Source organism: Diadema setosum, chromosome 18, assembly GCF_964275005.1.
Source record: "Diadema setosum chromosome 18, eeDiaSeto1, whole genome shotgun sequence".
Taxonomy (NCBI): domain Eukaryota; kingdom Metazoa; phylum Echinodermata; class Echinoidea; order Diadematoida; family Diadematidae; genus Diadema; species Diadema setosum.
In genome coordinates, this window is record NC_092702.1 from 23,159,901 (window position 1) to 23,183,815 (window position 23,915).

At 39.0% G+C, this 23,915-nt stretch overlaps 1 protein-coding gene across 1 annotated transcript in view; it reads right to left on the reverse strand.

The window, feature by feature from the left end:
* Positions 1–23,915, reverse strand: part of LOC140241636 (coiled-coil domain-containing protein 186-like) — a 40,232-nt gene that overhangs the window by 3,434 nt on the left and 12,883 nt on the right. The window contains exons 4-15 of the mRNA XM_072321376.1: positions 21,043–21,255; positions 20,388–20,507; positions 19,019–19,123; positions 17,713–17,811; positions 16,723–16,809; positions 14,953–15,095; positions 13,456–13,636; positions 12,911–12,985; positions 10,656–10,820; positions 9,255–9,488; positions 8,284–8,453; positions 7,458–7,527 (exon numbers count right to left, since the gene is read on the reverse strand). Coding sequence (XP_072177477.1) covers positions 7,458–7,527; positions 8,284–8,453; positions 9,255–9,488; positions 10,656–10,820; positions 12,911–12,985; positions 13,456–13,636; positions 14,953–15,095; positions 16,723–16,809; positions 17,713–17,811; positions 19,019–19,123; positions 20,388–20,507; positions 21,043–21,255 — 1,662 coding nt within the window. The remainder of the gene's footprint in view (positions 1–7,457; positions 7,528–8,283; positions 8,454–9,254; positions 9,489–10,655; positions 10,821–12,910; positions 12,986–13,455; positions 13,637–14,952; positions 15,096–16,722; positions 16,810–17,712; positions 17,812–19,018; positions 19,124–20,387; positions 20,508–21,042; positions 21,256–23,915) is intronic.

Consider the following 23,915-nt stretch of genomic DNA (forward strand, 5'->3'; position numbering starts at 1 on the left):
ACTATCAATTTCATCTTATGCCCATTTGGTCTACTATCAATTTCATCTAATGCCTTTTTATTTAATCTAATTTCATCTAATTTGGTCTACTATCAATTTTGTCTAAAGCCCATTTGGTCTAATCCTCACATGGTCTAATGTCCAGTTTGACTAATTATCATTTTGTCTAATGACCAGATGGTCTAATTGCAATTTTGACTCCTTGGATCTTTTTCCATTTTGTCTAATGAACTGTGGGTATTACTAGATGAAATGGGCATAGCCCATCAGGAAGTAGACCAACTGGCAATGAGGCTAAGTGGCAACTGGACTAAATGGTCATTAGATGAACTAGTTGTAGACAAAACGAGATTAGACCATGTGGGTTGAGACTAAATGGCTATAAGATGAAGCGGGAGTAGACCAAGTGATAGATCACTCTTGATATCCCATCTTGATGGAGGTTCCCCACCCCTCCTCCCAATTTTGTGCAAACAGAGGTCAAATCCAAAAACAGATAGGAAAACAAGGCCCACATTACCAGTAGAGGAAAGGGATAAGTTGTTAATTACACCTCCACTAAGATATTTTTTTGTTTTGTTTCCTCAAACTGGGTGGAAGTGATGCTCACGCACATAAATCAGAAAAAGATGAAAAAAAAAAAGAAAAAAAGCCTGCGTTCCTCATAGATCAGTAGTTGCTTGCTATTACAGGCCATTTAAAAAAAAATAGTAGGAAGAAGGATTATGGCATGCTAAAATTTGCTGGAATAGGCTCACTCATATGGCTTGAGTTTTTGATCGAATACTACATCCTTTCATCAGGGGTAACAGCAGTGGATGCGAGCTGAAAACTTTATACGAAGTAAGTGTGAGGAGAAACTTAAAATAAACTTTCAAAACACTGCAAATGCTCAAAGTATACAATGCACTAGAAAGCAGACATGCATCAAAGAGTTAGACAAACATAGCTACACACGCTTCATAGTGAATTCATCTATGATTCATGCATTCACAACAAATGTAAGAAAGATATGCAAAGAAGGAACACAGAGATTTCAACACACACGCAAAGTGGAAAATCACAACCAAAGTACCGGTAAGTAACCATCTACATGTACAGACCATCCCTGGGATAACAAGATCTTGCATCTCAAAATTATGAATTTTGAGGAGAGTGGAAAAACTTTTTTCACTTTAAACAACACTTTTGCAAAATAACATCAACTTTGATGTCCAATAGCGTACAAAAAAATATTTGGATTGCATTGATAATTGCTCTGTTTTATAAGTCATATCAGTATTTTTGATAAACAAAGTAGAGTTGGGGGGGGGGGGTTCTAATGTCAAGTGCAATATTGTCTTGTCACCCCAAGGATGACATGTATCAAACATTTATTCATTACTTAAAAACTTGAAGACCTCAATGAACCTATACATAATATCAATATTTGACAGATTCAGCATGGCTATAACATATTATAAGAACGCATCCATCCCCCCTCCAGGAGGGAAGGGGGTAGGGAGGAATGGTAGAATGGTTGCTACACACGTGCATAATTTCAGAGCCCAGTCATGCCACAGGCACTCAAAACTTGGGTGACAGGCGACAGTGGTACTACTCTGCTAGAAGGTAATCTCGCTAATGTACATAGAGGAGAGACATCTTTCTGACAGCTACTTAAGGTCATGAGATGAGCATGCACTTTGACGGGAGAATGGTGTTCCAGTTGAAAGAGAATTGATGGTAAGGGGGCAGGCTAATCAGATGGTATCATTTGTAACATATCTTGACGAACACCCTCCCTGTAATGGCAGGATATATCAAGAGAATGAGCCATGTAAACCATAAAATGTCAAGGCAGATGTTTATAACTCGACAAAACAAAGGGAGCAACAACTTCCATTTGGTCAAAAAACAAAAACAAATAAAAAACAGCAGCTGACATTATCTCTGCAGTGATAGACTTTATGACCACCTTTGAACCAAGATTTTTCTCTTCATTTTTTTTTTTTTTTTGTATTGTTTTGTCCCACCTTTTGGTCAAAAACTTGCATCCAGAGAAACATGCTACTGTATCATGCCTAACCTCCCGTTATGCCACCGACAACAAATAAAGCACCACATTGTAACTTGATCAAGTTCCAGAGTACACAACATGAGTATGAACCACCCTGATTGCTTCAATGATGCGTCTGTGTTCTGACTTATAATTCCATTGGGAGGGTGAGGGGAGGGCGCTATAAAATATATTTACTTAAAATGATGCATGATTAATAATAATGATGACCAACCCTGGTGCCCTTTTAAGCAAATGCAGCCCATCACCTCATTAATTTCTAATTCTCATGCAGCATCTCTTGCTAACACAACAAGATTTTTTTGCACCCATGCAGTCCCTGCTAATTCAGTACACATAAATTCACTTCAAATGCAGAGTTACACTTAAAATCAAGAATGGGATATCAAAGCCAGACCGTTTCCTTGTGTTGATAATGGATGGGGAAATTAGTGCAGGGCTTCAATTCTTTTTATCTCAGCAGGTGACTTGGTAAAAAATTGCACATTTTAAAAAAAGATTCTTTTCTCTTCATGATGATGTCCAAACGCTATACTATAAAACCAGAGATATTTGTGGCATGAAATCTTCGCGAATTGCTGCTGGCATTCAATGCATAGTGCAGAGAAGAACTTCTGCATGTATTTTAATTTCACAAATCTCAGCTCTCCTCAAAAAGTTCGTGAAAAGTCAATGCACACAAAAATTTCTGGTTCTACAGTTTATCATGTCTTCTTTTATTATTGCTTTATGGAATTAAAATACATCCTCTCCAAGTCAAAGAAACCAAAAGCTTTCTTTCAGTCATTCAGGATAATATTCATGTTAACTTTTTGAACAATTGAAATAAACTCATTCTTTAAACTAGATATATCGCTACGGCGACTGATATGCCTCCGCCATAATGCATGGTTCTCCTAATAGGTCTATAGTACAATGTCTTGACAATGTGTGATGACAGTTTCACACAATTGGCAAAATATTAAAATGACAGGTTTGCCACAAATGTGCTGAATGTTCACTTTCCTAGAACTAGGTTCAATTGGATGAATGATTAAAATGTCAGAGTGCAGGTATTTAGGGAAATTATGATTTTTACTTGACTTTTGACCCTTTTATAAGTTTATGCATTGAGTAATTTTCAAGGTATTGAGAAAAAGTATAACTTCAGTATTAAATGGGAAAATAGTATTATCTAAACATGGCCTTTGACCTTTGACCTCACAGTTCCAAAGAGAATCACTGTTAGGTTGAACATGCATAAATATGTAAGTTTCATGATGATATCTTGAGTTACTTTTGAGATATGGAGGAAAAAGTGCAATTCAGCACTTTCACTTGACCTTTGACCTTTTGACCTTTGACCTTTTGGCAAGAAACTTCCCACAGAATATATATTGGGTAATACATGCATACATCAAGTTAAAAAAAACAAACCCAAAAACCTTCAGGCATTGCATAAATATAAGGAAAGTAGTGATATTTTGAGGAGTTGACCTTGACCTTTGACCCCTGACCTTTGAACCATGACCCCCAACTTCCCTAGAAAATCACTGCCCATTGGAACAAGCATATATACTAAGTTCCATGAAGATACCTTGAACCATTTGCGAGATATGGAGAAAAACACAAATTGTCAACCTTTTTTTTTCACAAAATAACCTGTGACCTTTGACCTTTGACCCCGTGACCCTAAATTCCAAACAAAGTATTATCCCCCCAGGATATACCCTCATACCAAGTTTGATGTAAAACCACCACACGGTTCTTGAGATATCGACAAAAACAAAACAGGACGGACGGACGGACGGACGGACGACCCGAAAACATAATGCCTCCGGCCACTTCGTTGGCGGAGGCATAAAAAGTCTTGTAAATGACAACCCAGGGTAAAAAGTTTAGTGTTCTATCCAGTCTAGATCATCTAACCAAAAACAAAACAGGCAAAACAAATACTCGCCTGTCACGACAATAATGACAGTTTCAATCAAACTAACTGAAGACCCTTATGCACACAGACTATCTATGTTACTCATTTTTAATACAGTACAGTAGTAGAGTGAAATAATCTAGTTCCTATGTGTGAGATGCATCAATGAACATCTTGTAAACATCTGGCAAAGGGAAATATTCAACTACATAATAAAAACAAGAACAAAATCACAGCAGATGCAACAATAATCAAAGCGAGACATAAAACATAAGAAAATATGATTAACCTGTTCGGGACAGAGAGATATTTCAGACCAGCATATCAGTTGTCACTTTATATCTGACTTTAAACAGATTCTTGCAATTCACGTTTGTCTGTGTGTGTGTGTTGGTTTTTTTTTTTCACAAATATTTCAAACTGGCTGCTAGTTTACAATTTAATTCTTTTAAGGTCATAGCAGGCAAGGGAAAGCCATTTCATGAACTAAGAAGTTCCCTCATCACACAATCAAAGCCGGTCCTGAACAGGTTAAGAATGAACAGATGAACAGAAGCCGAGAACACAAGGCAAAGAACGTGTGGAACTCGGAACAGAGAGAGAAAGAGAGCACTCTCAAACTCAAACCTTACCATGGTTTTCCGCACAAGTGTTTTCTGGGGCAAGCATGGAAAGAGGGTGGATCGAGAGAAGTAAAATAACCGAGACGTTCTTGAGGACAGCAATGATGGAGAATGAATATAGGGAGAGGGTGGGGGTTATAAGAACACGACATGCATAGGGAAGCATAAACAAGGATAATTTTTGATTTTCTTGATAATCAATCTTTATTTTAAAGAGTCTGATGTTGCTCTACTGACATGCTAAATGAGTGGGATGGATTAATTAGTATCACAAGTATGCCGTCAGTATGTTGGAATTGGAATGGAAATGAATGGATGCATTAGTAATCTGGCCACCACTACCTGTGTTCCCTTTTTCCCCTAAAATAGACAATAATATATATATATTTTTAAAGTCATTTCAGTGTATCTGCAACCAGAAATATACTATACTAAGCATGTAACAGGAACTCATGAGATGAAAGATTCAGGGTGTCAAGACTGAAAGAATCATTTTTCGCCTGCTTGAAAATTAATGTAACACAAGGATGTATGCCTTGTGATGCCCTCTAATGGAAAATGCTGGCGACAATAGAATCTACAGATCCATTCTGACCAAATTACAGTAATTCCCTATCCTCAGTGAGCTTCCACATGTTGTAACATGCAAATAACAATAATAATAATATTAATGATAATGATAACAATAATAATAATAATAATAATAATAATAATAATAATAATAATAATAATAATAATAATAATAATAATAATAATAATAATAATAATAATAATAATAATAATAATAAAAATGATAATGTTCTGAGATTTATTAGACAACAATGCCATTCATTCTTTGAACAAAAAAAAAATGAAAGAGGAGGGTTTGTAAAAGGTGATATAGCTTTCTATAAACTCAAATTGTTAGCGTCTCAATCATGACAGCAGCTAATGGATTCAGGCAGGTTTAGGTAGTATCATGCATGATTTGCCATTATACGTATATTTGACCATGATTACCAGATGCACATACATCCTGAAGGAACAGGTTTTTGATAAACTTTTGTTTGTACAGGGAAATGTGAGCAGTTCAAAGACGATGTGAAGTCTCAATCATTCAAAGAATAATCTAGACTCTTCTGTTTATATTGTTCTTTACGGTACATCTGCATTTTTTTCTTTTTTCTTTTTTTTACAATTCCATGCGAAAATGAAAAGAACGGAATATAAATCATAGCAGGATCTGGCATTGCTACTGGCATTTCTTTGAGTGGCGTATCACAAATTTCACACATGCTGCTTTTCAGTAAACCAACTTTGCTGCATGCAACAGTGCGTGAGGACTTTTCATGACTCTCCTGAAAATCAAAGCTGACAAAAAAACGCTGGGTCCAACTTAAGACAAAGGACATTCATGTCTAAATATTTATACTCCCTGAAGCCAGATTGAAACAGTTTTTGTTTCGTCTGAAAGCCTGAAATCAGGTAAAAATCTGCTTAAAACATAGCACAGCAAAATGGCATCAATTTTTGGAAACTGAAACAATACAAATAGGTGCACATTTAACTGCCACTCTATGCACAATTTTGGTGAACCCTTCTCATTGCACGAAAAAGGGGAAGAACAAGTCAGCCAGCTTTCACAAGAAGGGAGGGTAGCCAATTTGACAGCAATGCTCTTGACTGGTCAGACATCTTTGCTCAAACACAAAGAATGTAGTGTCATGATCTGGTACACAAGTAACACTGTATCTATCTCACCCTTTGGTATAAATAGCATGATGTAACCAGAGCTCAACTACCTCACACCCTTTCACCAGCCTAGTTGGACAAGCTGACCATTAATTCCACCACCCACAGGACAAATCCACGCGCCCTGATTTTTACGGCGAACCAACAGAACTTACCATTTCCCCGTAATCTTGGTTTTTGCTTTCCCACGGCAACCACGCAAATAATTTTGTTAAATTTCCATTTTCATCACATACATATACGATTGTTGTCACAATATTGCATCACAGCCCCAGGAGTTTGAGGGATCCAAAAGTCAGCGGATACTTTCGGGACAAGCTTTCCAATCCCCTCCCACTTCCACGCCCCTCTCCTTGGTTTTCCCTCCCTGAGGTAGGAAAAGCAACTCCATGTTACCTAACCTCCCTATTACCCCTAAAATATCTCTCCTCCTTTTGATATTTTGCTTCAATCATCCAAACCAAGCTTCCCTGCAGACTGGAGGATACTTCACCTCAATATTCCATGTTTACCCAAAGAAGCTCCCCCCCCCCCCCCCCCCCCGAGTCAATTGGCATTCCTGCTCATAGTTTGGTAATAATGGGAGCAAAGAAGGGGGAGGGGGGGGGGGGGTCAAATCCTCACCCCTATTTCTGAGATCTTGCAAGAGACACAGAAACAAAGACAAAAACTAGATGCACACAGTGGAAGCAGGGCTTCTGTGACATTTGTGTACACTTTCCTACCAACACACATTCATTTCATCCTTCACTCTGCTCTTTCAATTTCCGAGTCAAAGCATCATGTATACAGTAATATCTGCATCTTGCCAGCAAAGGAGGATAAGGATATAACATGTTTCAGCAGATTTAACATCTTATGGATAACAGTTAAACTTATGAAATAAAATCATTGAAGGATCTTTTTATGCATCAATTTTACTCCATAACACTAAATCTAAAAATCTATTGATCCTTGATCTTTCTTCACAGTAGACTAAAACAAAATAAGCCTATGGATTTGTACATGGGCTGATGTCTTGCAGTAAACTAAACTTGGGACATTTAACCTTAGACATCATGGACCAATAACCTCTCCTCCCTCCCCCCACCCCCCCCCCCCCCCCCCCACCATGCCCCACTGCCTGGATACTCACTTTGTTTGCATCGCTGGCAGCGGGGGCCAGGGCTCCAGCCTCCTCCCTCATGATGTACTGTTGGATGACTCTGCATGGGGTCAAGGGTCAAAGGTCAAAGGGGGAGAGACCTTGGGGGTTAGACGCAGGGTAAACTCTTCTGAAGACTATAAACATAACTTGGCAAAGGGGAGGACAGACGTTCACTGATGCATTTCAAACACTGATTACTACTGAAGTTTTCATTTCTGCACACTATTCTCTGGTGGGAGGAGGAGAAGGATTTTGGATAAGAGGAAGAGGAAGAAGAAAAAGAAAGACAAGGAAGAGATGGAGGAGAAGACAGATGAGATGAAGAAGAGGAAGAAGATGAAGAAGAAAAAGAAAAAGAAGGAGAAACAAGTATGTAGTATGAAGGGTAAATCAATAAAAAAAAAAAAAATCACTGGCAAGGGCATAACAGCATGTTTTCTAAAAGAATTCCATAAAGAGATATTTCACAATCATACCTGTGAAAAGAAGAAGGTGATTAAAACAATCAAGTATGCTATTCAATTTATCATTGTACAGCACAATACTTATTAGCACTAGGTAGCAGCACAGCAGAAGAGGGGGAGTAAGAGAAGGGAAGAGAAGATGAAGAGGAGGAGGAGGAGAAGGAGCGAGAGGAGGAGGAGGAAATGGAGGAGGAAGAGGAGGAGGAGGAGGAGGAGGAAATGGAAGAGGAGGAAGAGAAGGGGAAGAGGAAGAGGAGAAGGAAAAGAAGGGGAAGAGGAAGAAGAGGAGGAGGAGGAGGAGGAGGAAAATGAGGAGGAGAAGGAGGAACGACGGACGAAAAGACTCTCACTTGGATTTTTTCTGTATCTGGCCGACCAGATGGGTATTGTGTTCCTGCATGAATTCCATTTTGTCAGCCTTCTTCTGCAGCTGCTTCTGGAGCCTGACGATGCGTTCTACCAGCATACCCTTGTCGATGCCAGGGAAGTCATTTCCTCCAGCGATGGCTACCGTATGATCCTACATCAGTTTACATACAGGTTTATAGAGTAACACATGATACATATGGTGCATGTACAAATTGATTATTTTGATTATTTACTTATATACTAATGAACTTAATTGTTCCTCATGATATTACCACAACAAATTTGTAGCATTATCGATTATAAAAACATCTTAAGTTTACAGCAGAATGTTGTTGGGACATTTATCACATCATGTGTTACTGAAGGTTAATGGCAAAAAAAGTACTTCAAATACATGTACAAAACTGTGTATGTCAAAATTTTTGTCACTCCAGGTGTCAATGATATCAGAAATGATGAGACATTCCACTGTAATAAATTGTGATGTTCTTCAGTTTGATTTTTTAGGCTTCTTGTAATGTACCAATGTTAAAATGACAAATATATATCACTGCTTTGTGAAAAGGCTTTATGTGTGCCCAATCTTAATAAAAGTTTCACCATTCTAACTGCAACATGTTCAAAGTCAAGGTACACATGGAGTATGCCTGTTAAATTATTCATTGGCATAGAGTCACTGTGTACTCATGATGCTAACTGTAACATGTATTCTCTGCATGTTGGATTCTCCCCCCCCCCCCATCCCAAATTAATTTGTCATTTCAAAAAGGCCTCTGCTGGTATCAACTACTGTTATTCATCTCACATCTCAAACATAACTTGCTTCTGAAGGCTTAACACCAAAGCATTGACTAAAGAAACACTCAACAGATAACAATTACAAGGGATCACCCGGATACTGTTTACACCTCTAATTTTGAGAGCAAACTTAGGATTAGGGGGTAAATCTCACCTGGCCTGCTTGGGGGGAGTCCTCATGTCTCCCTACACTTCCACTGCCGCTGCTACCGGACGAGATGTTCGCTGTGCCGCCGTTGATGGCGCTGTTGCCCAGTGTGTCCAGGGATCCCGTTGAGCTCGTCCGTGACTCCGAGCTGAAAGCGTCCTTGCTATTTCCAGGGTTGCCGCTGTCTGCCTCCATTGTGTCAATCTTCTTCTTGGCGTGCTGGAGTTGCCTTGTCAGGTCCTGATGTGAAAGAAAAAGTACAAGAAGACATTGCTCTTTGATTCAGTAAATTTAGACCATTGCTAAGTAGCATATCCGTTATTATCAAGAGGCTCACAAATTTAATATACAGTACAAATGAAATGTATGTTAATAGTCAAATGACTGATGAAATGTCAAGACTTACATACACTGGAAAACACACATATGACACCAACTCACTAGTAAAAATTACAGAAGGTAGTTTAAATTGACCCTGCGGACTAAAGCAAATGCGATATATACATATCTTGCACACCCAAGTGGCAGTCAATTCCAGCCACTGTGGTTCATCTCAGTCACGTGGTAACAGCCATCAAACCTAGCATCTTGTGGCATATAAAGAACTCGTGTCATGGTATGAAGTCAAATATAATTTACTATGCCATACAAGCAGAAAGCACTCGGCTGATGTACAATGTATCCTGCGTTTTCACTTACAGACAGGCAGAAGACAATGATATTTGGCACATCTGCATTACCTGGATCAAAGTTGTTGGGTAGAGGGTTGGCATTGCAAGAAAGTCTGTTAATCTCAATGCATGAGAGATTGCTAGATAGAGTCCAGTTCTTTCATGCACAATGAATACAAGTATAATTCTCGTTCAAAGGATACCTAAAAAACAAAAATATTCGCGGCATGAAACTTTCCCAAATTTGAGCTGATGACCTTTTTCACAGCAATGAAACTTTCGCAAATTGCCACTAGTACTCAATGCATTGTGTAGACAAAACCTTTCACATGCATTTTCCTTCACAAATCATGGCTCCTCGCAAAATTCGAAAAAGTTTTATGCACGTGAAAACTTATGGTTTTACAGTAGCCGTTACCCTCACCCCCAATGCATAGTTGACATTGCTCGATAGAACCCAGTTTCCCAATGGACAATGCAACAAATATTTGTGTTTACGGAGGGCTGTTACTGTATAAGCTGTTATTTTCGCGAGGGTTTAATTTTCGCGAATTTTGCGAATCACAGTTGGATCGCGAATTAAACAACACGCAAAAATGTCTCCATGCACTGTGTTAATAGAGCATTAACGTAAGCATCGGCATTGATTCGCGAAAAAAAAACATCGCGCGAAAATGTCTATGACCTCGTTATTTGCGAAAATATCTGTATGCGAAAATAACAGTGTATACAGTACCTTCATGTTTGCTGCGTGTTTCCTCTTCAGAGTCTTTGTTTCATCCTTGGCGTCACTCAGCTGAACTTTGACCTGATCCAGAGCCTTAGACTTCTCACTCAGCCTGGCGGAGAGGAGGGCCGCCTCCCGCTCCCGATACTGCCTCTCCTGATTCAAGTCCGCGGACTGCACATGGGGGAGGGGTGGATACAATGAGAGTAATCGTTACCTTGTTGTTGTTTGTTTGTTTTTATTTCCGTCTTCATATAAAAATACACACATTACAAGTTGCATATACATTGCATAATAAAACAGAAGAAACGGGGGATTGCCTGTTCAGTCATTTTTTCAAAATATGTCTGTTCTTCCACAGGGTCACGAGACCTTTGATGACCTTGAGGTCATCAAAGCTTCTCCTACTACAGCAAAGCAACACAGAATGAAGAACTACCCAGACAGACTTCTTTTTGTTTGTTTTTAATACAAGGCCAGCACTTCACAACAAAATTTTCATTCAAAACAGATACTTCAAAACAGCTGTTGCTAGACTTTGAATATTCCAAATGCTTCTTGCAGTAAAGAGTCAGTTTCCAGTGATTTCTGATGCTGTATTGTGAACTACCACATCTCTCATTGCAAAACATTTGTGTATTCATTTCTTTCCTTCCCACCAAATCATCTTGCCACTGGACATACCTATCTGAAGATTAAATATGCCTGATAAATTCTACGTACATTCTAAGCACTTATTTCATGAAGTTACACCTTTGACCTTGGGCATTTCACCAAATACTTTAATCAGCATATCCACAATTAATGTAGTATTTCTGCACAAGTTCCAACTAGAAATGTCGCTACAGCGACTGGTTATACCCCCGCCAAACAACATTTCATAAGCTTTGGTCAAAACAACATTTGATAAGCTTTGGTCAAAAAACTGAGGAAGTAGTTAAATCGCAAGATCTTTCCTTGATCTTCTGCCATTAATATACCGTTACCATGGCAACGTACTTTCGGGTACTGTCGAAAAATGCGTCTTGCACATCTACAACCAAAGGCACACATCTGTACCAAGTTTCATGGAAATTGGGCAAAAACTGAGGAAGTAGTTTGCAACACAAAATTTTCCATCATTTTGGCTCATAATATGTGAGCTGTTACCATGGCAACATACTTTTTGTCACTGTCAAGAAATGTGTCATGCTGACCTATATCCTAAGACAAACATTCAATATGAATTCCATGAGAATTGGAAGAACACTGATGAAGCAGTTTTGCCATGAAGCATTTTGCCCTATATTTTACCAATAACATGCCGTTACCATGGCAACGCACTTTTTGCCACTGCGGAAATATGTGTCTTGCACATTAACATATTCAGATGAACATCTGTACCTAATTTCATAAAAATTGATCAAAAACTGTGGGAGGAGTTCGCGACGCAAGATTTGTACCCATTTTTGCCCATAATATGCCGTTACCATGGCAACATACTTTTGGGTACTGTCAAAAAATACGTCTTGCACATCTACAACCCAAGGCACACATCTGTGCCAAGTTTTATGGGAATCGGTTGAAAACTGAGGAAGTAGTTCGCGACGCAAGATTTGTACCCATGTTTGCCCATAATATGCCGTTACCATGGCAACGTACTTTTGGGTACTGTCAAAAAATACGTCTTGCACATCTACAACCCAAGGCACACATCTGTGCCAAGTTTTATGGGAATCGGTTGAAAACTGAGGAAGTAGTTCGCGACGCAAGATTTGTACCCATTTTTGCCCATTATATGCCGTTACCATGGCAACGTACTTTTGGGTACTGTCAAAAAATACGTTTTGCACATCTACAACCCAAGGCACACATCTGTGCCAAGTTTTATGGGAATCGGTTGAAAACTGAGGAAGTAGTTCGCGACGCAAGATTTGCAACGGACCGACCGCCCGACCGACCGTCCGCTGATTCCTATATACCCCCTTCAAACTTCGTTTGGCGGGGGTATAATAATAACAAAAGAAATCCACAAAAAGTAATTATGTTCTTGTGGTGTACAGATATATAATTATATGGACAACCTAAGCAAACAAAGCCTACGTATACACTAAATGGGCCCGTGGTTTAAAAATAGAACTGATTCAAAATTCACAGAGAACCATCCCTTCAGGAAGTGCACTTTTCCAAACAGACAACTGTGCTATTTCCCTCACCTGATGAGGTACCAAGAGAGTTGGTATATAGGAATGACCATCAAATGCTATGATGGCACAGATACTCACCAGCTGTGAAATCTGAGTTTTGGCTTCCTCCAGTTCCACCTTCAGATTTCGGCACTCTTCCGTCAAAGTGTCAACCTGAATTTATAAAACACAGTGCACTCCCATTTTAACAAACATGGTTATAATGAAAATCTTGATACAATGAAGTAAATAATTCAGGTCCCCAAATTATTCATCTATATGTCTTTATACTGCTCATTGTTTGGCTATAGTGAAATTTTGATATAATGAAAGAGCACTGCTGATCCGACGACTTTGTTATAATGGGAGTTGCCTGTAAAATAAGATGCATAACAATCCATCAATTCCATGGCACAGATATACTTTAAAGGGCTCAATGTGGCAGAACACTTTGTACAGATAATCATTACCATCAGAACAGAATTCTACCCTGGAATTCAGCAGGGAAGCTGTTTTGTTTTGGTTTTTTTTTTTTTTTTTTTTTTAAATCCAAGTACAGAACAGGATGCGTAGCTGCTATCTTCTCCGTGAACTCTTTACCAACAATTACTATTGATCAGTAAAAATAAACAAAAGACTCATACCTTGGAATTCAGGGCAGAGTTCTCTGAATGCAAAGCAGCGTTTGTGGCAGTCATCTTCTCAGTGAACTGCAGAAGCTCTGCCTCCTTCTGTCTGCTAGTCTCCAGCTCAGACTCCAGGTCTGTGCCTTCTTGCTTCTGGGAGTTCAGCTTGAGCTCCAGCGCTGCCACTGTCTGCTTGGACCTGGGTGGGCAAGAGAATGATGCATGCAAAATAAGTGTTGCTAGGAACAATTATAAATGGTGATATAGCGTTAGTATACTAATGACTGATACAAACAAATGCTCCTCTACCCTCAGCTGTATTGCCTGCGTATTATAAATGCATCGCAATTGTTTGTGGATGTGTGGTTCAGCAAGCTTGGAGCTGGCAGTGGCCTTGGAATCTTGTAAAAATGGCTGCCATGGAAGCAAAATCGTGTCACCATTTTTTTAAAATGAATAAAGCGCATTACTCAAGTGGGCATTAATAAGATTATCCGTCCTCTGTAACTTCTGAACAAAACATACTCTGTATCTGCCAGGAGGGCATGGTGTCCATTTGTGTATTCTATCATACTAGCAATAACACCTGCCAAGTTTGCAAAAGTGTGACCATGAGTTTTCAAAAATGAAGATCAAAATGTGAAAACTGGTTCCCAATTTTATTCAGGCCCCAAAGGGGCTCACCCCTGGATCTGCCATAAACAAACCTGAAAGTACATTCACCAATGTACACTTGTACATTGTGGTTGAATAGAAAATTACTTTTTACAAATTCTCACATTTGGGGGTTCTGGGCACATGCAGATGGTGCCTATTTGCACAAATATATTTACCATTATAGCAAAAATTCTGGCCAAGTTTGGTGAAAATTGGACCATACATTTCCAAGAAGAAGATAGAAATGTGAAATTGGGCCACTACCACCTTAAACATTACAATTTTTCTATACCCAGTTATCTATTTTCATGGCTGGAGCAAAGGTTTAAAAATAAGAGCAATATCACACCAGCAAACTAGAAAAGCACTCCGAGAGCTCAGACCTCTGCCAAGCAGTTTTTTTTTTTTTTTTCAATACTGATCTTGTTCTTCCATAGAGAGCAGTGACTTTCACACATACAATGTAATGCATGCTGAAAATACGCCAACTTTCCCAATATAGAAGCCTTTTGTTGCGTCATAAACCCTCAGTTGCGCTGCGCCTCACCCTTGCCCTAGCAGAAACTAGAGCATGCACTTTTGTGCGTGTATGCAAACCTCAAATACAGGCAACTTGAACTCCCAAGTTCATGACCCTACCTGCCAAAATATCAAAAATCCTTCATAAAATCCATAAAAATTCCCGGATCACTACCAAAATTTAATCATTTGTTACTTGTATCATTCTCAACCTTTCCTGTAAGTTTTATGCAATTCTGTTCGCTACTATTTGAGTTATTTTGCACATGGACAAACAAACCAACACCGAAGAAAACATAACCTCCTCCCTTGGCGGAGGTAATTAGGACCAGTCCTTACTCATCAAGTTTCCTCTTGAGTGACTTCAGCTCCTCCATCTGCTTGGAGAGTTTCCTGTTCTCCTCCTTCTGTGAGTTGAGCAAACCTTTGAACTGATTCAGCAGGCCCTCTGTGTGCAGACGCTCATCTTCCAAACACTTGCTCTGCAGAATCAGGAGGGAAGGGGGAGGGAGAATTGTTTGAGGGATGAAAAGGATTAATGAGACGAATGATAATCAGGACACAAATTTCTCTGTGCCACAGCGATTAATTGGATAGTGCATGACTGTAGGCTGTTAGGACTTAACTGTCCAGAGTTCAGGAATAAAAACCAATGGTTCACATAAAATATAATTTTACACAGTAATACACAAAGGAACGCTCTTACAGTTTCATGATCAAGTACACTTGAACTTCCAAACATTCAGCTACATTGTATTCTAAGAAGAAATTTCAAGATCGATTGAACTTCCCTTTGTGCATTATCACTCCCATTCCTTACCAGTGGCTTTAATTTGTAAAGATGAAATTGGAAGAAAATTGCAGTTGAAAATGGGCAGCACACTGAATTAAATTGAATTGAAATGATTCATTTCACTTGGCCACAAAGGAAGCAATGGACACTTGTAAGCAAGCAAACCATAAGACTGACAGCTGTAAGTCCCTACCATCTCATCATCCCTCTCTATCCCTCAAACAATCCCCCCTAACCCAACCACATACTTCAAAGAAGTAAACACCTCAGTGACTAGATTAAAGGACAAGTTCACCTTCATTAACATAAGGATTGAGAGAATGTAGCAATATTAGTAAAACACATCATTGAAAGTTTGAGGAAAATCGGACAATCCGTTCAAAAGTTATGAATTTTTGAAGTTTTTGTGCAGTCACCCCTGGATGAGAAGACTACTGCAGTGTATGATGTCACATGCGTACAACAATATAAGGAAAATATAAAGAGAATTTCACAAAATTTTATCTTTTGGAAAAAAGTACACATTCCCTTGATTCGTTACTGACATATGTTATGGGTAATATTATTCCCATTGCCTTTAGAAAGAGGCAAGTCAGGTGCTCTTTTATTATGCGAAAAAGTGAAAATATGTTGAATTTTCTTTACATTTTGTTTATACTGTTGTACTCATATGACATCACGAGACTTAGTAGTCTCCTCATCCAGCGTTTCCAACACAAAAATTTTAAAAATTCATAACTTTTGCATCGATTGTCCAATTTTCCTCAAACTTTCACTGATGTGTTCTACTAATATTGCTGCATTCTCTCAATCCTTATGTTTATGAAGGTGAACTTGTCCTTTAAATAACTACAGTCATTTTTTTTTCTCTCTCTCTGTCCACTGATGGTAGCACTAGAACAAACCATCTAGTAAACATTTTTACTGGCAATCTTTGCTTGCAGATGCCTAGCAATTTACAGGATAATTTTCAAGCACTTTGCAGGCTTGAGCATTTTCTTCATTCATTTCCAAATTCACCAAAGAGCTCCGTTGGCAATGATTCTGTCGACAATCCTTTAAAATTGAGTCACCTGAGTGTTTACAGTGTCTTTAAAGATGTTCGACTTCTTGACTTCTTGGAAAAGGGCACCGTTTCATGAAAGTTGTCAGCCCTGACAAGTTGTCAGTCTTTGATAATCACCATAGTAACAGTCAGTGACAAGAGCTTCTAAGCCAATCAAAAACCAAGGATTTTCACTGAAATTGTCAGAGATTGACAACTTGTCAGGGGTGACAACTTTCATGAAACGGTGCTCTGAGGAGTCAAGTCTGACCTTCACTTTGAGAGAGTCGAGCTCAGACAGAGCCTCTTGATGAGCCTTCTTTAATGCTTCCAGCTCCTTTAGCCGTGTGTTGTGAATCTGGTGCAAAAGGAACAGCACAGAGCACGTCAAATGCGATAGATAACATATCACAATAGATCCCCTTTAAATATTCTCACATACACAAAGGTACTTTGAACACACAGATAAACAAGCAACAACAAAAAAACTACATATATTTCACATATCATAATGAACAAAACAACAACAACAGCAACATACTAATCCCTCTTACATTTAGCAATTACGTTCAGTTTTCATCACTCCATTAGATAGAGAAAAAAGGTAGAACACTGGCTGTGTAAACAAACATGTCTCCTTTTATAGTATATGTATACATATCATGCTAAACTTAGCCACAAAAGTGCAAGTGGGGAAATGCTAACTGATGTTGAGTGATAATTAGCTATAGTCACATCAGTAAAGGAAACATGAAATATCCTGATGACTGGAGAAACAAAACAACGCAAGAAAAGACTGGTACTGTCATTTCAGTTGTCACAAAAAGCTTGACTAGTGACAGCCACAAGACCAAGGTCATAACATTTATAACATTATGAAATGCAGGCATTCTAACATACATTTCTCATGATGGCATCACTCAATAACTTTGAGGGGGAAAAAAAAAAGAAATCAAACGATGAGAATGATGAAAGGGAGTTTACCTTACAAATGCATACCATAGTACATCTACTTCATGAACATCCCACATACTTAACATGCTCCTGAACTACACACTCTGCCCTATATTTTTATTTCAGTTTGGACCAAACATCAAATTTCTATTCCAAGGTAGTAATTTGCAGTGAAACAACAACTACAGAATACAGGCCAACCTAGAATATAATGATAAAATAGCAGTGGTCAACCTTAGAAAGGGGATTGGGGGGGGGGGGGGGGGCTTGTTGCAGAAACTGTCAGAGAAACAGGGGTGATACTTACTTCCATGTGATCTTCTTTCTCCTGAAATTGCTGCTTGAGCTCTTCCTCTTTCTCCTTTAGCTTGATGTCCAGCGAATTGGAGCGGATCTCTTCCGATTCCTGAAAAGGGCAGAGGGGAAAAATTGTGATGACGTACTCATGGATGGGTAATCACTTTGCAATGGGCCATTTCACCTACATATATGCCTTTTTTAAGTCCATGGGTACCGGTTTCACTCCATCCCCCCCCCCCCCTTTCCCAATCAACAAAATTTGACCCATTTGTTCCAATTAAATACACTTCAATAATTGGAGACCATGATTTCTTCATGCCATTAGGCTTGATGTGTTGGGCAAGCCTCAGACAAGCATTTTTGGATGCCAGAAATCACCTTTGCAACAGATAAAGATATACACATAAAGATTAGAATACACTTGTGCATGTGTTTGAAGCTAATCTATCTGCAGAACACTTCAGTGCCTCTACTCCGATTCTTTTTAACCAAGCAACATCATACTAAAGAATGTCGACACCACAGTCAGAACCAAATTCAACCCTTTAGCCTGGACCCATCCGCTTTTATTCCTGCAAAGAAAAAAAAAAATTCACTGAAACATGTGAGGCTGCCCCCACTTGAACACATGTGAAAATGTATTTTCTATGTTTTTTATGTTGTTCCTTATATATCCCTATACCATCCCATTCTGCAATTTAATCTCTAGAGCGATAGAGGGAACATGGTTGCTTCCAATAGAGGGTGATAGCTGTCACTGAAAGGAATCTCTAGGTACTCAAGGCTTTTATACCCCATGTCTTCAGTCTGAAGATTACGACTGTTTGAGGGGAACCAAACCTCTTGCACAAGGATACGAGAATATGCTACCTTGAAACAAGCCAGTTCGCAATTACTGTAAAACCCAAAAAGATTCAATGCATGGAACTTCCACGACCTGGAGCCAACTGCCTTTTTCGCAGCATGAAACTTTTGTGAATCACCATGGCCGCTCAATTTACACTAGGGGAAGCATCAATTTCATTGCTTCGAATTGTATATATGCATGAACAAACCATTTCTATTTATTTTCCCCAAAACATGGCTTTAATGAACGCTCCGTAGCTGTCGGGTGAAAGTGCTGGCAAGCACAATTTTTGAGGATCGAGACATGAATAATCATTACATCACAGATGCATATCTCAGTGAATTTAATAACCAACATAAACAACAACAACAACCTGTTTCTGCCCACGCAAAGTGGAACTACGAACTGGCTTATTATTATCAAGCATGATGGATACCGTATAAAATCTCTCAAGAGTTAAGCCCACCTGATAAGTACGAATCATCTCCTGACAGTTCTTCCTGATTTGCTCTGTCTCCTCTTTGGCCTCCACCAGACGCTGTTCTGTCTTGGCCAGCTTAGCCTTGGTTTCCTTCACACACAAAATGAGAAACAGCAATGACAAACAATCAGTGTCTCTATGTGATCTGCCTATTTTCCACGAGTGAAGTGATTCCTACACATTTCTTCTAATTCTTTCTTCCAGCACATGATACATAAGTCATGATGCACAGGCGAGTGTTGTTGTGCAGCCAAAATGCAAGGTCCAAATTAGCTTTCAATCAAATGGTCTTACACAAGTTAAAAAAAGACCTTCATGGTCCTTTCTGTCCTTTGTATGCTGGTTAGCACACATGCTGGAGTGCTTTCTTTGCCGACTGAAGCAGATTTCTGGAGACAAATTGTCAATCAATAACTAGAGATTACAGTTACCCTCTAATCCCTATTGTCTAGCAGCAGCCTTCCAGTTGGACTAAGGTATTTTGCTACACCTGAGAAAGTTGTTAACGTTAAAATCAGATCCGGTTTGGATGGGTTAATGCATGCTGACAAAAAGTTGACAAGTTAACCCTTTTTTGGCTATGCGAAATTGGGAGGCCCCCCCCCCCCCCCCCCATTGTCTGGGATGAAATCTACAAGACTGTATCGTAGGATTTTCAAAATCAATCTATTTTAAACCATTTATCATGCAAATTATATCAAAAAATTGGTATTTGGGTCTAAAATGGCAATGTAAGTTGAGGGAATGATTCTTATTATTATGGAAAAAAAAATCTTGCTACAACAAGGACTAATAATGAACAAACTGAAAAAGGGCTATACTATAATCAATACTTTTTTATTCTATTGTTTTTGCAATTTCTTATGTATCTCTTTGTTGTGAAAAGAGCAACAAAAAGTGTACAACACACTGTGATCTTGACCTTGACCTTGAGATTTTACACAAATATTCAAGAATATGGAATACTTGACTATGTAAATGAATAATAAACTTACAAACTTAAAAAAGAGTGATCATAATACATTTCCTCCCATTCCATGCTAATTCATGTCTTACACGCAAGGAAATTTCATACGTGGTGTGTGCACGACTGTAAAATACCCCATGGATTGATAACAATAAGTCCAAATTCCTCAAATTTGGTATCAGAAGATGCCCAAGACTCCAGGTTCAAAAGTCATAAAAGGCCAAAGGAGCAATTTTTCTCTCTTTGGAAATGATCGTGAAAAAACCACAAATAGGGCGGATTTGGTCCACCCCTCCCCTCCCCCCACCCACCTTTTAAGGGTTAAGCAAAATGTCTGGGCACATGAATGGTCAAAGGGATAAAAGTAGATGTCTTGATCTTCCCCACCTTGTGACTTTCCAACTCTGTCTTGAGCTTGTTCTGCGCCCACTTGACCTTGATTCCCACGGAGGCCACGTCATCCTTCATTTCCTCTTTCTCCTTCTCAATGGCCGTGATCTCAAGGTCCTGGGTGGAAGGAAAAGAAACGCATACATGACTTCAAAATTAAGCATCATAAATTTGAAAATATCTTATCCAATGTCCAATGTATCATCGAATGATTTTGAAAATAAGTTTACAAGAGGGGGTACGGCGAAATGCAAAAATTGACAATCCAGTCAGTGACAAATTATCCTATGTATATGAAATATAATTGAATTTCTGCATTGACATTCCTTAGCATTCACCATGTATCATCTGGTTTTTGTTTCACGTTTGTAATGTTTATGATATGTAATCGATGCTCTTTACCTGGTCAAATGAATGAATGAATGAATGAATGAATAGATGAATGAATGAATAGATGAATGAATGGATGAATTAATAAATAAATAAATAAACAAACAGACAAACACATTATAGTAAGAAAGAAAGAAAGAAAGAAAGAAAGAAAGAAAGAAAGAAAGAAAGAAAGAAAATGAATTTTTCCTTGGTTTTCTATTCTCCATGAAATTTCCAGGACCCACCACTAGTCCTGCAGAACACTGAATGGAAAGCTTACCTTGGCATCAATGTCACTTAGAAGTTTGGTACGCTCCGCTTTGAGTTGCTTGTTGTGGGACACGATGACCTCTAACCCTTGACCCGCCTCTCTTAGCCTTCTCTCAAGGTCCTCCTTGGCCTTCTTCACATCGAGATTTTCCTTCTCGCTCTTGGCATACCGGATGACCATGTTCTCTTTCTCCTTCACCGCCTCCTCATACAACTGTTTCACCTGCAAGATGTCGGCAGGACACACAAAACAACAATAACAACAACAAAAGTGGTGTCAAATTATATAAATGTGTCAGTCAAAGAAGAAATCTTAACAATTAGGACACTGCATCGTGTGAATTGACAAACACAGCTGTTAATACAAAATTTGAAATAGACCTACATGATTTGTATTGCTCTTCATTTGAGTATCTCTTCTTCCTCTGTATGTTTTGGGCTCTGTCTCAAAAGAGGTTACTGATACCATTGCTGGGGCGACAAGACCTCATATCTACAAAATGTCAAATGTTCAGGAGAGCCAAAAAACATGGCAGCCAAAGCACTATAGTGAATGGGATAGCCTTTCCTTTGACATGCCGTGGTGGCTTCATTTATGGGGTAAGACAGGTGGGACTTAGACAGGACACCACTTAACCCATTATCTGACCATTAATCAAAAAAGTCATTTTCACCAAAATTGCAGATACAAAGTCTTGTCACCCCAGCGACGATACATGTCTGCCGTGACATATATTTGTGCCACTTGATGCCGTTACAGTAGCCATGTAAGGCTCACTATAGATATTACCATTTTTGTGTGTGTCTTCATGGATATAGACACTAGGGAGCTTTAGATTTTAGACGCGCGGACGTTCAAAGGAAAAAAACATGTTCTGAGCGTGCGCAGTAGCGCGCGTAAAGTCAATCTATTTTTAGCTTGCGTCGCCTGAGTTTTTCACTACGCATACTGGGCTATTTTCACGTCCGCACAGTTTGAGAGCTTCTTCATGCACTAATCATATGGGGGCGCGATTTTATTTTTTATACGTTGCATCCCAGCGTAATCTAAAGCTATTTTTCCGCACGACGCAGGGAGAGGAGAACGTCCAGCGCACTCGTAGTCTCAAACGTCCGCACGTCAAAATCTAAAGCTCCCTATTGTCTTTGTAGAATTTGAATTTTGGGCATGAGATGCCAGTGACACATTTATTTGCCATTGCCAGTTAGAGTTTGTGACGTAATATCACTGTACACACATGATACACTGCTATGCCTACAATTGTGCATTGTTACCAGGGACAGATCACATGCTAACTCTCCATTGCATGAAATTTTCCTGAAGACTGACAGGCTGGCTGGCATGAGTGAGCAAATTCTATGCATCAGGGCCTGCATACAAGAGTTCCAAGGCACTGAATGAGTCATAACAGACAGTTACCAACACGCGACCTCAGCCCAGTCATCTATAACAACCCCATACCCTCCCCCCCCCCCCACACACACATACATACACACAAATATACACATGCACACATATCCTACACACAACACTACACAGCAGCTGTCATGAAGGATTACACTTTGTACTGTTGCTAAACATGATCCTATATGGTACAACAGACTGGTCACAGGGACAGGCACAGTCAGTGACCCAAAATCCCTGTATTGTTACTGTAAGTTTGCATACACAACGCTAGTACAAATACCTGCCTAGTTGATTAAGCAAGTGTACCATGCATATTGTAGCGTGATATTTAAAGCCTGCAGTATGGAACAATACTAAAAATCTAATTAGAACATTAAACAACAGTAAGAACCACAGACTTGCATGGAAATGTAGCACAAATGTAATGAATACATACAAAAGATTGTGAGAAATGTAGCCTTAATGAAGGGGAAACTATACATTTTTACTACTCTCTGTAGTACCTACATTTGTACTTGTATCTTAACCAAGACATGCATTCACCCATGTTCATGGTGTATACAGATGCGAAGTAACCAGTGGAGGTATATTTGGTAACACAGACACACACTCACTTTCAGCCTCCTGATATGTTTACCTGTTCTGGAAATGAAAGTATAGGCTCTCAAAATGTTGAGTTTTGATCATCATAGAATCCACCTTCATTCTCCTATAAGTGTTACATGTAGCAACACTAGCATGATATCAATGTAGATCTTTACAGGAATTCTGGTGACCTCACCAAGTGGTTCGGGCATTCAAACAAAGCTTTGAATATATATTGATTTGGGTTGGGGCTTGGTTTCAAAATTGTGATAACTGTGTTTGCTGACTGGAGCAAATTTCAACACGAATCACCACTCACAAAACTAAAGCTATTATGATGCTGATTACCTCAATCAACAATCATTTGAACAGCATAATGATAAGATATCATTGCAACCCATGCTGTACAGTAACAATATTGATATTCTCTTAGGATTGATTCAGGGTTCATGGGCTCCTCCTAAATTATCATATCAACCAAATTACTGGGGGGGGGGGGGAGGGGTTATTCTCAATATAAGCTAATCAATAGTGTAAGTGTATTAATACAGAAAATTAACTATTGGCATTGGTTGTAGTCTCCAGAAATTCTCACCACACAAAGTGAGTGTAAATGTGTGAAACAAAAACTACCATCGACAATGAAGAAACAATGCAAACAATGACACAATCAAGGAATATAAATTTCTTTTGATTTTTCTCACATGTCCATAGAACATTCTTAGCCTTTGTCCATGCTCATTTATATAAACTTGCAAAGAACTCTTGTCTTGCCCTAAGGGTTCTCAATCTACATATTTTACAGGGTTTTGGAGGTATCATTATCAGGAACTGACTACTGGTATAAAACTTCTTGCTATTTCATGCAGATAACAGCATAAAACTTGCTC